This window comes from Bufo gargarizans, chromosome 5, assembly GCF_014858855.1.
Source record: "Bufo gargarizans isolate SCDJY-AF-19 chromosome 5, ASM1485885v1, whole genome shotgun sequence".
Classification (NCBI taxonomy): domain Eukaryota; kingdom Metazoa; phylum Chordata; class Amphibia; order Anura; family Bufonidae; genus Bufo; species Bufo gargarizans.
Window position 1 is genome coordinate 391,454,163 of NC_058084.1, and position 15,364 is coordinate 391,469,526.

The window sequence follows — 15,364 nt, forward strand, 5'->3', positions numbered from 1 at the left end:
GGTAACGCAAACCGCACTCATACACTTAAAAAATTGAGGTTACTGGGCTTGTTCAGGGCACAGGGCAAAACCATTAAAGATGCCGGCACCCCCATAGAAATGACTATTCTTGTCTGACAATAATAGGACATGTTCTATTTTCTTGCGGAGCTGCGGACCGGAAGATCCCCATAGAGAATGAATGGGTCCGCACCTGTTCCAGATAATTGTGGAACAGATGCGGACCCATTCTACGGACTTCTGAATGGAGCCTTAAAGTACTAAAAAGGTACAGTACTTAGTTACAAAAAGTTAAAAGAAATAAGACATACATAAATGTGCACAAATCAGTATAAAAATAAAAGGATAAAAAGCAGAAAGGTTTTTACTCAACGAATTGCGTGGTCAGAGTTCCTGCTGGTTTCCGGGGACAGGAGGAAAGTGGAACACAACCCAATGTAGATCGGATCCCCAAATTGTGTCAAAGAAATGTTCCCAATTGTTCATCTTTATCCCCATTGGGCAGAAGGTCCCAGGGATCACACGCAATGATCAATGCAGTGAGTAGTGATGAGCGGGAGATGCCATATTAGATTTTACGATATTTCGCGAATATTCGATTGAATATTCATTTTATATTCGTTGAAATCGAATATTCGTCATTATCCTATTTATTGCGAATAATATGCGATTTCAATTATTCACGTATTGCGATTTTCTTTTAACTGTATAAGGCAACTTTCCTATTGGATGGCTAATGGCTATGGCGCTATGTCTATGTGTATTATATGAATGTTCTCTACAGTATATTGCTATAACTTTGTATTTTAGAATATTACGAATATTCTAAATAACAAAGTTATAGCAATATATCGAATATTTGTAAAATACACAAATAGACTGTAATTTAGCTAATATAGTGCTATAATTATTTTTTTTTGTCAAATATTTTTTTTATCTTCTGAACTTCAGATTTAGGAAAAATGTACTCTATTAAAAAAAAAATACTATAGCACTATATTAGCTAAATTGCAGTCTATATGGTATTTTACGAATATTCGTTATATTGCTATATATTCTTGTTTTAGAATATGACGAATATTCAAAAAAACTAAGTTATAGCAATATATAGAATATATTTGTTATTTTGAGTAATCGTCTTTTTTTCTATGTGTACTGTTCTTTCACTTTGGCATACTGCTCCCCGACAAGCGTCCCGTCACCATGGAAACGGCTGTGGGTTAGAATATACCATTGGATCTTAGTTTTCCCTGCGATCGTGAAAACTCAGATCTGATGGTATATTCTAGCCCACAGTTGTTCCCAGGGTGACGGGGACGCTTGTCGGGGAGCAGTATGCTGAACAACTGTACTGGTTGAAAAAAAAAAAATATGAATATTCTGAATACCGATTTTTTTCTCTGGAATATTTGCTAAATAGAAACTTTCTATATAGCGAATATTCAAGGAAAAAAATAGTCTAAATATTCGTAATTTTTTGTCTATCTGAAAACGTGGTTCCTTCCAGCTTCAGTTGCTTGTGGGCCAATGACTCATTGACCCACAAGCAAGAAGCAGTGAGGAATCATAAAAGAATTACGAATATTCGATATTGCGAATATCTAGCACTATATTCGAAATATTAGCGAAATCTCTAAGTTGCAATAGTCGAGAAAAAAATTTGCTATTTGAATATTCGCGCTCAACACTAGCAGTGAGTTGTACCAGAGATGAGTTATCGCTTATGAGAAATTTTCTTCATCCTCTGGCACTGTATTTGAAAAGCTTCTGGACCCCCGCTGGGTGAGGTTCCGTGCTGTCTGAGTGTCTGCATTTCCAGGAACCACCTTCATTACCACTTGCAAAGGGCCAGTTTTTTAACATTCAGGTGATAAACTGATTTCCTCCAAGGTCAGTGCGTATACCACCTGCAGGCCCAGACGGAATGGCACGTACAATCACAGAATGGCATGAGCATATATGGGATCACAGGACAGGTATAAAACATACAGAGATAATAAAAGTTATGAGAATTGTCCATTTCTCACAGCCCTGCTCCAGTAGACACGGAGGGTTTCTAGGGAAAATATTGCAGACGCCACCCAATAAAGTCTGTCCCAATTCGTAGCAGGTGCCACCAGAGCTGCCCGACTTTATTCAATGTAGACTCTATGCAGACTGTCATCACTGTCATCACATGTTCATTGTTCATTTCTTTATTAGTGTTGATCACGAATATTCGAATTTCAAATTTTAATCACGAATATAGGTACTTCGAAAATTCGCAAATATTTCGAATATAGTTATATATATTCGTAATTTCGAATATTCTATTTTTTTTTCCCTTTTATTATTTTTTAATTTGATATTTTTTTTTTAAATCAGTACACATGATCCCTCCCTGCTTCTAGGTTGTGGGCCAAGAAGAAGGCTGCAATATACTTGACTTTAGGAGTAGTAGTGTTTGCGATTTTTGCTCTATATTAGTTTTTTTCGAATATTCGCTATATTGCTATATATTCTTGTTTTCGAATATTACGAATATTCGAAAAACGAAGTTATAGCAATATAGCGAATATTCGAAAAAAAAAAAAGAATATAGAGCAATTTAGCTACCGTAATATAGTGCTATAATCTTTTTTTTATAGTTGTAATTTTTTTCCAATCTGAACTTCAGGTGAGAGAAAAATTAGATTAGACAAAGAAGATTATAGCACTATATTAGCTAAATTGCTCTATATTCGTTTTTTTCGAATATTCGCTACATTACTATATATTAGTTTTTTCGAATATTCGTAATATTCTAAAACAAGAATATATAGCAATATAGCGAATATTCGGAAAAAATCGAATATAGAGCCACTTAGCTGGTGCTATAATCTTCTTTGTCTAATAGTTGTAAGTTAAAAAATTCGCAATAAAAATTTGAATCCGAAAATTCGAATTGCGAAAATTTGCATATTACGCAATCATTACCTTGCCGATTTTTCGAGTAAAACAAAATTGCGAATTTTCGAACTTGCGAATATTCAACGAATATTCTACAAAATATTCGCAAAATATTGCGAATTCGAATGTGACCCCTGCCGCTCATCACTATTCTTCATAATCAGAAGTTATGAAAGTTATCAGGCTCTAATCACAGCTGCATCATGGCTTCTATCATAAAAGGAAAGACGCAGTGCTGTATCTGTCCCGCAAAGGGCACCAGTGGTGATAGAACCCATTGACTTATAATAGAGTCCACACAGATGGGAATGCAGTATAATCAAGTCTTACACATCGCTTCTCTGACGTTATATCTTGTGTACTGTACTTCAACTTATTAGTATAGCTCCTGTATTAAGGTTCATTTGGTAGTGTACATGCAGGTACAGTAGTTTATAACTATTCTGTATTGTGTAGTAGAAATTAATTTCTTCCCAAAAAAATAATAAAAAATAATAATAATCATTTGAAGCAGACCTGCAGTGTAAAGCATGAGTGAAGAAAGCTGATTTAAAGAGGACCTGTCCTATGTCTGTTTTAGCAACTACTTGCGTCCTCCTTGTAATAACTATTCTGGAGCATCTATTCTTATGACTTTACGTTGTGGCAATCTTATAATATTCCTGCTAGAAGTTTGCACTAAAGGTCCAGATAGGCGTTACCAATTGGGGGGGTGTCCCTACACAATCTGACCCTATCCAATCAGTGTTCTCAGTGTCAGACTGTGCAAGGACACCCCCCCAACTGATAACTGGACCTTCACTGCAAACTGCTAGTAATCCAATCATAACTTCTAGCAGAAATGATACTTCATTGAGTCATAAGCATAGATGCTTCAGAATTGTAGATCACTCCTACAAAGTGAACATACCCCGTCAGTCCTGCAGGGGGCGCAGATGACCAGTGAGAACAGTATTTGGGACTGAATCTTAACAGCGTTCTTAGTTCCTTGATCTATTATATTCTTGTTGCTTATTAAAATGGATTTTTTTTTCCCTCCTTTTTTGGTTACAAGTTGCAGCACGAATTACTGGCGATGAAACAGCAACAGGAGATCTTAGAAAGAGAGAAAGAACATAAATTGGAGCAGCAGAGACAGGAGCAGGAAGCAGAGAGGCACCGGCGGGAGCAGCAGCTGATGCACCCACGTACAAAGGAGAGAGGCAAAGAAAGTAAGATGAAACAGTCATGTCACCTCTACCATTTACACATGTCATTTAATCAGTTTGAAGCTGTGGAAATTTAAAGGGGTTATCCCATGACTAATGTAAAAAAATGACAGAGATCATGTATGTGACAATCTATTTCTAACAAAGCTAGAACCAGCCCTGTACCTCACATGGATCCAGAGATCTCCACATTCACTGCTCTGCTAGATTTATATCAAGGTGACAGCTCAAGGGGAGGGTCTTATCTGCTGCAGCTCAGGGGGAGTGTCTTTTCTGCTACAGCTAAGGGGGCGTGTCTCGGCTCTCCCTATCACAGGTCAGGAGGCAGTTGAAGGATGAAACTGAGCATGTGCGGCCATCTCAGTGAGCAGGTCAAAGAAATAAGAAAAGAAAAAAAAATGCAGGTGGCGCTATACAGATACATTTTATTAAATAACTCAGTGGCTAAGCTAAACATTTTATTTACATGCAATTACAAAAGTATTCAGATCCAGGTGCTGGTTTGTTTTTATTTTTTGTTGGACAACCCCTATAAGGACCCATACACATTAGTGTATTGTCGTCTGAACCAGCCAAGAACAGTGGGTCTGGCCGACAGTCTAATGTGTATAAGGAGCTCCTGACTCTCCACCCACAGATAGTATTGGGAGTGAGAAGTCTCATTCATCTCCCAGGATATAAGCCACCGCAAAGTGTCTGCCAGAGTCTTTCTTCTCTCTCCCCATTGACAGCACATTGTATATGCTCGGACAAACCAAATGCGTATGCGTAGTCAGGAGGGAATTGGGAGAGAGAACTGTTGGCTGAATGACATTCCCATCTAATGAATGTGTATGGCTGGCCTAGGCTAGTTGCACACTAATGTTCAAATCTTCCGACAGAGGGATGGCCTGATGGAGTTCATTGTATCTGGCATAGCTAGAGGGTGCCGGAGCACTGCAAGACCCCATTGACTATAATGGAAGTCGTGGGGATCCAGTCTGTTTCCGGCATTAGTGAAACAGACTGGATCCTCGCCAGGTCCCATTGTAGCCAATGGGCTATGGTTGGGAAAGGCAGTATCTGGCTATGCCGGATACAATGAACTCTAATAGGCTGAAGGAAGATTTTAGAGTGAAACTAGCCTTCGGTAATTTTCACACTTGCGTAAAATAGATCCCAAGGAATCCTGAGTTTTGTACTGCCATTTTCATGTTCATTAGTTAAGAATGAATATACCGTATATTGCAGTCCTTGAAAATTCTGGAACACTGGCCTAGTTGCCCATAACAACCTATGAGAGTGCTGCTTTCACTGTACCAGAACTATTCATAAAATAAAAAATGAATTTTGAGGGGTTGCTATGGGCAACAAAGATGGTTGCCAAATCGACATTTTGATAAATTTGTGCTATTGTGAGGACGCTTACAATGAGTCAATGACGAGTGTTGGCATGAAAATATTGCATTCTGCAGGCAGCATGTTATAGAGCAGGAGGAGCTGAGCGGAGCTGATTGATACATTTGTGGGAAAAGACTTCACACATTTAAATCTCAGCTTTTTCTGAGCTGTGTGTAGTGTGTTTACAGAGATAGCTCTCAGTGTCACGGCTGAGGATGGGGGAAACCCTCAGCCGTGCGATGCCAGAAGATGTTAGTCGCTGCTAGGCTAGGACGACAGAATTAGGGAGCAGGTCACCTCCTATCGCGTCCCTAACACTGACCCTGACTCCTAACCGTATGAGCCGACCCTGATGGTAGGAGGGCTCATACACCGTAACCTATAATCCCTACTAGCCCTCAGGGTGGCCCTGGACTAGGAGCAGAGTAAGACGACCTGTTCCTCCTAGGCACGGAGGAACAGGAGTCTCACTGGCCAAGCTGCAAGGAGAAGGGGAACATAAACAGACATATGGATATGGCAGGTGAACTACACTAGTTCCAAACCTACCTGCCACAGCCTTGCTGACTGGATCCCATGCTCCACACCAAACATAAATGGACACAGCACACACACATAAACACACAGGAACCCAGATCCATAGATGCATTAAACATGAAAAGGTAAACAACATCAACTTAACATCACATATAAACATTTATGACCACAAGGGTGGCCCCCACTGGCAGATGGTAAAAGACCAGGAGGATGACTCCAGCTTACAAACAAGGCTGGAGTACCCCTCAGACTTCTGATCTTAACTGAGGCTAAATAGCCCATGTAGCCACACCCACACACAGACACACCTAGTGTTCACACAAAGAAGGGAGTTAACCCTTCCTACACCAGGTAAGGGAAGACAGACACTTAAAGGGGAAGTGTACTCATACATAAATCCCGTGCAGACCAAAACAACAAAAGTGCACACATATAAAGACAGGTTGCCTGGTGCAACCGCATGCACTTTACAGCAAGCTGCCTAGCACCAGCTCAGGCTGCTATACTTCCACATACATTATGTTGCCAGCGGCAACCACAGGTGAGGCAACATACTACAGCCCTTACCTGTGATTGACAACAAGAGAAGACCGCAGGCAACAGCATGCGGTTCCAGGAGTCACGGCCATGACCATGGTCGTGACAGTCAGATTAGACCGACTACTGAGCTCAGAAATGACAGAGACCAAGGCCCCTTTCAGACAAGCGAGTGTCTCGCTGCGGAATCGCAGCACAGCACCCGGCCAGGTCTTCCAGCACTGCCGGGGTCACGTAGCATTATATTGATTTATGATGATATGTAACACTTACAGTTCTGGAATGTACTGACATTATGTCAGTGTCATCTAAAACATTCCAGTGCGGGCAGTCCAGGCCGGGTGCTGCTCTGTGAGTCTGCAGCGAGACAGTTGCTCATCTGAAAGGGGCCTTAAATACATAAATTACTCTTTATATATCAAGGGGAGAAAAACAGAACTGGATCGCACATCCACAATGCTATGCTTAGATCTAATTAAACTTGCTTCTCAGCGCAATATTAAGTACACAACCCCCCATACTGCATGCTGTGCAAGAGGCATTAGTGTACATTTTGATCAAAAGGCATAAGCCCACTCACCACGCCAAGGTTGCCTCTTTGAGTGGGACCTACTCTAAGAAAAAGGAGCAGCACAGTGCGGTGACAAAGCGGCACTGCCCTAGTAGGCGGCAGGACCCAGGAGTCAAACAGCAACCCTGCTATCCGACAATGCCACCCACGGCACTGGGTCCCACCAACCCACCAGCACAGCGCCACAAAAACAAAGGCCACCACACAGTACTGCTTAATTAGATCCAAGCATAGCATTGTGGATGTGCGATCCTGTTCTGTTCTTCTCCCCTTGATATATAAATTACTTTTTATATGGAATCTTTTCTCAAACTGGTGTAAAATAGAACTGGCTCAGTTTCCCATTGCAACCAATCAGATTCCACCTTTCATTTTGGACAGCTCCTTTGGAAAATGAAAGGTTGCTATGGGCAACTAAGCAGAGCGTGTCTTGGACTACAGACGCATAGTGTGCATCAGGTATTCTGAGAAAAGATGCATCCATCTTGGAAGGGTGAAGAGGAACCCAGGAATAAACAGATCTGTAGATGAAAAGATGAAAGAGACCACCAGATAAATGTTCTGGACGTTCCCTTGGTGATGTAAATGTTTACTTGAACCAAAGGGTCCCTTTAAGGATGAGAAACACATTAGGTGTTTTTTTAAAATACACTAGTGGCAGAAAAAAAAAACATGACATCACTAAAATCAATGACATCACTAAGCATAATATATTTTGCAGTACTCTTTCGTGTCCTGTAGATGTCACTCTTGCCATACTGTAGTTTTCAGTCAGGAGGAGGGGGGCTAGTGAAGAGGGCCACAAACAATGGCTCTCCAGGACACTAGAGTATGCAAATCCTTCGAAGCTCTATGAATGGTAATATTTCTAGTCAGCATCAACCATATATATAGTGATGAGCGAACTGAAGTCCATGAAGTGGAATTCGATCTGAATTTCAGGATACATTCGATTCACCGTGAAGCTGAATTTCCTCGTAGTGAATCGATTAAACCTGAAATAGTGTAAAAAACTAAAAAATTATAATACTTACCTGATCCATTTGCTTAGGACGGGCCCGCCACCATCTTGCTTGAAGATGACGTATGACATCACCACGCCGGCTCAAAAGCAGATGGATCAGGTATTGTTATTATTATTTTTTTTTTATTTAACACCGGATTATTGCTATCAGATGTCGAGATCATGTGTGAAAGCGGCATCTGAGGGGTACAATGACGGGGGTGGCACAATCGTCGATCTCTGTCATTGCACCCTCTACTTACAAAGAAATGTGCTTTGTGACGAAGTAATTTGCCACTGTAAAATTCGGTGAAGCAGCCGAATCAAATTTTACAAAGGTTTGGTCAACTCTACATATATACTTGCTAAAAAAATAAAAGATGCCAAAGTAAGTTGCTATAGTCACCTTATATGGTCGTTATGATGTAATACATTTTCATTACCAAGAAAAAAAGGCAAAAAATCCCAATCTGAACTCCCTTTATAACAGCAAAATTATTCTTCCATTTGTCATCCATTTCTCCAGTTTCACTTTGCATTTGTAATCAGTCCATGACAGATTGTCACAAAGAACTATAGACCGAAACAATCTACATATGGCAACTTGACCTTCGCACAATTGATCAAATTTCCCATAAATCCACATTCCTCTTTTCCTTTCAACGGGATAGTGGCACGAAAATTATATATTATTCTCTCTCTTATTATTCTCGGCTACTTTTCATATTTTGGATCATAAAAAGAGAGAAAGTTTAAAGGACAGACAGGACTTCTCTTTTTTTGAATTCACTCCTGGTTTTGACTTCCAAAACAGCATCCAGAAACGTGACCGTGTGGCCGTTCCCTACCAGGTCGAGAGACACATTGGAGGGCTGCATGGTGCCCACTGATTTCATATTGCCCTGTGGAAACTAACATCAGATTGTGAGGACACGGTAAAGTCTTTAAAGGGTTGACCAGCAGCTTACAATGGTGTCAAATAACAAACAGAATAATGGTCACCTTACTGCTCCCCTGCTGCTCCCTGGCCGCCTCTGGTCTATGTTGCCTCAGCTCCATCAATGAGGAATCAATGCAATAGACATGTGACTGCTGCAGCCAGTCACTGGCCAGACATCGTCATGAGACCTTAATTTATTTTACACCACTGTAAGCAGTTTTTTATTTTATTTTATATATATATATATATATATATATATGGTTGGACATCACTCCGGACGTATCTTTTAGTAACTTCCTGCATTCTCTATATAATATCAGTTTTGAAGCATCTATTCTTATGACTCTCTGTTATGCTCTTCGTCTATTATGCCACCTAGAAGCTTATGAATGATTTGCCATCAATAAAGGTCCAGCTAGGTGTTACCAGTTGGAGATGTCCTTGCACTGATTGGTTAGTGTCAGACTGTGCAGCGACCCCCCCCCCCCCCCCCCAACTGGTAACACCCAGTTGGAACTTTATTGCAGACAGCTGGTAAATATTTCATAAAGGTTTAGAAGGTATAATAGAGGAACATCACAACATAGAATCATAAGAAGAGATTTTCCAGAATTGTTATTATACAAGTGGTTACTCCCACAGACTTGTCAGGAGAGGCTACAGATCCTCTTTAAAGGGAATCTGTCATCTCTGAAACACCCAACAGACTAGAGCAGGCATGCTTAACCTGCGGCCCTCCAGCTGTTGCAAAACTACAACTCCCAGCATGCCTGAACAGCCTACAGCTATCAGCCTACAGCAGGGAATTGTGGGAGTTGTAGTTTTACAACAGCCGGAGGGCCGCAGGTTGAGCAATGCCTGGACTAGAGTAAGCCGTGTATAGTGTAATTGATGCTGATTCCGATTATATCATTTTATCTTCATACTCACTTTCATTCCGACGCAGTGCTCCCTCTAACCAGCAGTAAAATGCATTGAGAGGACTCCCGAACACGTTTCCCAACCAGAATTTTTCTTCTTTTTTTCTGGACAATTTATCTCAAAATCACAGACAGCCTGCAAATTGGAAAACCATAAGGAATGATAAAGATTATAGTAATACATGTCTATAGCTCAATATATTGATAGGAACTCATTACGTATGTACTGTGAGCTGTAAAATAATGATAATTATAACCAAAATGATCTAGTCGAGTACCATCAGTCTCATATAATCACAGACACAGGAAAAGTTGCCTATTTCTGGACGGTTGGCAACCCTGCTCCCGAGATCATGTATATAATGGAGAGGACTCAAAGAGGAGTCCTCTCGATGCATTTTACCTCAGTTTTTTTTGTACACTATACACCACCTACTGTAGTTTTGAGGGGGGGGGGGGGTGAGCTGACATTCTCTTAAAATACTTAGGTTTGTACGACTGGTCTATGACAATGATTTCCAAGATAATAATTCCTGATCCCACAGAAGAGCACTTCCTTCTCTTGGCAGGTTATGAGGGCATCCTTCCCATGATGGGGGCTGCTAAGAAAGTCAAGTGAGATGAAAGAAGATTTTGAAAACTTTTTATTTTTAATTTGATACCCACTCATTAAAGAAGAAACCCAGAGGTAGATACTTTGAGCTTATGGAACTCAGCACACACAGAATATTGATAGATCACAATATTGTTCCTTTGGTTTTCTGTTCCGTGTACAGTATGTACCTGTGGCTTCCATCTATTAGTTGTTATCATTGGCTCAAGTAAGAAAATGCTGATAATTTTAGCACTATTGGATACTTCCTTAGGCCCTTGTCCTACTGTTTCCTCACATGACTTGTATTTTTAGATGTTCCTTCAGTAGGATGTACTGGTTTCTTTAGACACAACAAACATTTTTCATCCCTCTTCATCAACCTTGAACATTTTTAGAGGTTAACAAATATCTGCAGGATGTTTCAATGAAAAGGAACCCAAAAGATCTGAAGCTATTTTTGACAGTCCGTGTTTTACGTGCTTGCTCACTAGAGGGAGACAAATGCATGCAGTTTTCTCTGAAGATGAACACTTCTTATCTTATAGAATAGCAGAGAACGTAATTCATGCTGTTGTATACTAAATAGGTGGGTTATAGCAAACCTAGGCTGTGTATTTTTTTAACCATTTAAATAGGAGAAATTAATTTTTAGTCAAACTATTTAAATTTATGGGATTAACACAGTACTATACTTTGTTAAGAAAACCTAGTAACTAAAGTCAGTGACATATTTGTGTCTCATCTCACCATTGACTATGTAGGGTAGGGATAACTATCCTTTCACATTTGCAGCATAGCCCTACAGCAGAGAATTCCAGCAATCGGCTGGACAAACACCATTGCGTGCATTACTGGCATATTTTCGGGGTAGCAACTGGTTCTCCGCCGGACCCCAATATAGTTAATGGGGCTAGCGGGCAGTATGGTAACATCCGGCAATGCCGGATCCAGAGAACTGAATGCTGTGCGTGCCACAAATGTAAAAGTAACCTAAATCCTTATATCCTTTCCCTTTCTATAAGAAAGGAGTGGATTACCACCTCACTGTGATGCCAACTCTATGATCACAGCAAAGGCGTCAAGCACAAGCAGATGTTGTCATCGCTGGGATTTCTAGCCACTTGTGGACAGCTACAGGAGATGGTATATGGTGCTCTTAGTGTCTTCTATATCTCTGAGCTGGTCTGAAATAAGAACTATGAATAAAAAGTAACGTAATCATATTTAAAAAAAAATCTCCTGATTTTGAGGTCTGTAACTGGAGGAAATGGAACTGCTTATATGTGGTCATTTACATGGAGGAAATATGTCCTAGATCCAAATGAGTGTATTTTATGTCAATAAAAGGAAAAGAACCTGGCAGATAGGAACCACCACATATGTTGTTCTTCATTTTGGTAGACACTTTTGGGACTTTGATGCCATTGCAGTCACAATATACCATTATTAAAGGGGTTCTGCACTTTGTTTTAACTGATGATCTATCCTCTGGATAGATCATCAACTCTGATCGGCGGGGGTCCGACATCCGGGACCCCCACCGATCAGCTGTTTGAGAAGGCAGCGGTGCTCCAGCAGCGCCACGGCCTTCTTACTGTTTACCGCCGGCCCAGTGACGTCACAACTAGTATCAACTAGTGTAGACGGGGCTAAGCTCCATTCAAGTGAACGGAGCTTAGCCGCGCCCAGGCCAGTTGATACTAGTCGTGATGTCACTGGACCAGCGGTAAACCGTGAGAAGGCCGTGGCCCTGCTGGAGCACTGCTGCCTTCTCAAACAGCTGATCGGCGGGGGTCCCGGGTGTCGGACCCCCAACGATCATATGCTCATCAGTTCATATGCTCATCAGTTTAAACAAAATGCAGAACCCCTTTAACTAAGTTTTCTGAGATTCTGATGTTGATGATGACCTATTCTTAACATATATCCTTTCCTGCTGGAGTCCCCTGCTGCTAATGTGAAAGTACCCTTAAAGGAGCCAGTCGTGGTGACAATTTCCTTCTACAAGTTCAAGAACGGAATGACGACAATGGCCAATACTTTGTTAGAAACCACACCGATTTTTTTATTTTAATTGCTGAGTTTCTTGCTCTCATCCCACCATGTAGGTGCAGCAGGTTTTTCATTTAGCACTGAGACTGACGTTTAATTGACCTTAGGGGAGAGCATTTAATCCATTTTCCAAAAGCATACTCAATGTATTTTATGTCTTCACAGCTACAATATTAATTTGAAATGCTGGCAGTAAGTCATTTCGCAACTACCCTATGGGTAAACAAATAGTGTGGGAAGCTAAATTAAAGTGTCACTTTTATAGGAGTTTCCTTCTCGCTGAGTGTATACTGTGCAAAGCTGTTACCTAGAAACAAGCAAAATGAAGTCACACTTCCTAAATCACATTTAACCCCTTTACCATTACTACATATTTATAGTTTTAGAATCCCGGCTTGTGGGCCTCACAAAGTGTTCTGGTTTTGCGTAGAGAAGTCTCCTGCTTTTATCATTTATCATTAACACTGTTTGGCGGTGTTGTTTTTTTGGGTTTGTAGGAGCTGTGGCCAGCACCGAGGTAAAGCTGAAGCTCCAAGAATTCCTCCTGAGCAAATCTGCAACGAAAGACATTTTTACCAACGGAACCAATCATTCCATAGGCCGCCACCACAAGCTTTGGTACACGTATGTCATCATATCTCAATGTCTTATTTTTGCAAGGAACTTGGGTTATTTTAAAGGTAGTGTTAAGGTTTTGTTAAAATGGTTTTTCAAGTGTTATTCTGATGACCAATCCTCAGGATAACTCATCAGTAGCTGATTGGTGGGGGTTCGACTCTTGGCACCTCCACCGATCAGCTGTTTGAAGAGGCAGCGGTATTCCAGTAACCTTTTCTAGACCAGTGAAGTCACATGTGAATGGGGCTGAACTGCTAAACCATGCACAGCCCCTGTCCAATGGACAACGCTATGCTTCGTAAGCTGCAAGGAGCTAGGGTACTCACAAGAGCACGTGACTTCTTCAAACAGTTGATTGGCAATGGTGTCAGTCCTCCGTTGATCCCATACTGATGGCCTATCCTGAGAATAGGTCATCAGCATAAAACACAAGGAAACCCCTTTAGGTATTTAGTACAAAAACAGTGATTCAGATAACTTTTACATAGGTCAAATGTAGCTTAGTATAAGCACACTCCTGGATGTTAACATCCTTACTAGTGATGAGTGAGCATGCTCGGCCAAATACCTGTTCGGCCCGAGCATCGCTATGTTCAGCAGATCCGAGTACTCAGCCGAATAATTCGGTGCTCGAATACAATTTAATACAATGGAAGTCAATGGGAGACAACTAGGCACCCCCTGCTCAGGAGACAAGAGTCTGGTTCATAAAAAAAGGTTAGAAATTGATGGAAACCCCATCAAAATGGTTTGGCAACAGCATTAAGAGGATAGCTGGATGTGTCTTAGACTCCTATTATGTACAATATTATTTTTTTAGAATATTACGAATATTCTAAAAAACAAATATATAGCAATATAGCAAATATTATTTAATAATTTTGTAGTAAGTCAGTGATAATATCTGATACGGGAAAAGCTGGGTAATAACTCAGTGTAGATTGCAAGTTATTACCCAGCTTTCCCAGTTTCAGATTTTATCACTGAGTTATTACCCAGCTTTGCCAGTGTCAGATATCATCCTAGTGTAGATCGCGAATATTCTAATCGCAAATTTTCCATGCAAAAGGCTAGTAAGCTTGTCATAAGAATCAGTCTAATATTCTTGTCAGAAGACTATGAAACCAATAGAGGGCGTTATTGAGTTATGAACAGCGCCCTCTGTTGGTTTCATAGTCTTTTGACAAGAATATTAGACTTGTCATAAGACTGTAAAACCAATAGATAGCGCTGTTCATAACTCAATAGCGCCATCTATTGGTTTTCATAGTCTTATGACAGCTGAAAAACAAGGTAGATTCTGCTCATTTGCATGTCTTTCCCATAAGCCCATGTTTATGCAAATGAGTTTTTACATGACAAAATTGTATAGAAAGGTTATTGAATATTATGTTTGGACAATTAGAAAACTTTTTGTCGCCCTAATGATATTGATCTAGGTGTACAGGTCCGCCCAAGCCATCCAACACATGCATCTTCCCCTGAAGACGCTGGTTTCACAGTGAAACATGTCAGGATGCAGAGTGTAGGAGTGTATAAGTTTTAGGCAGTGTCAGCGGTGGTAGCTTGCTCAAATATACAGGCATACAGAGTGATTGAGACAGCAGACAATAGAAACAGGACAGATATAGCATAGGAGAAATAGCAACTAAGAGGAAAGAGGTGTATGACTAGTAGTAGCTGAGTAAGAGGGAGTCTAACAGAAGCAGCAGGTGTGGTGATACAAATAAAAGAGGAAAATAAAGCTACTCCAATACACAATCGATTGACAAAGATCAAGATAAACGCTCCAAAGAAAAAGGAGCGTCTGACATCTATACTATATAGTTGCATTAACCTTCACGCAATTCCTTCACATCCCACAAAATCCTACCACCCTTTTCTTCCCTATTTTTCCTTTCCTTCCCCCTTTCCCGTCTCTCCCCTTAGTAGTTCTGTCCATGTATCTAAAGCCAGACAAAACGGTAGAATATATATAATATTTAGATAGACCGCAAGCAACCGAGCAAACCCGCATCACTGATAGTTTTAACGTCTATTGTTTAAGGCAGTCATGCTCAACCTGCGGCCCTCCA

The 15,364-nt window shown here is 40.6% G+C and overlaps 1 protein-coding gene across 4 annotated transcripts in view; it reads left to right on the forward strand.

The window, feature by feature from the left end:
* The window catches only part of HDAC9 (histone deacetylase 9), a 503,853-nt gene that overhangs the window by 376,975 nt on the left and 111,514 nt on the right, over positions 1–15,364 (forward strand). For all 4 annotated transcript variants that reach the window (XM_044293917.1, XM_044293915.1, XM_044293916.1 and 1 more), the window contains 2 exons: positions 3,983–4,139; positions 13,169–13,295. In XM_044293917.1, coding sequence (XP_044149852.1) covers positions 3,983–4,139; positions 13,169–13,295 — 284 coding nt within the window. The remainder of the gene's footprint in view (positions 1–3,982; positions 4,140–13,168; positions 13,296–15,364) is intronic.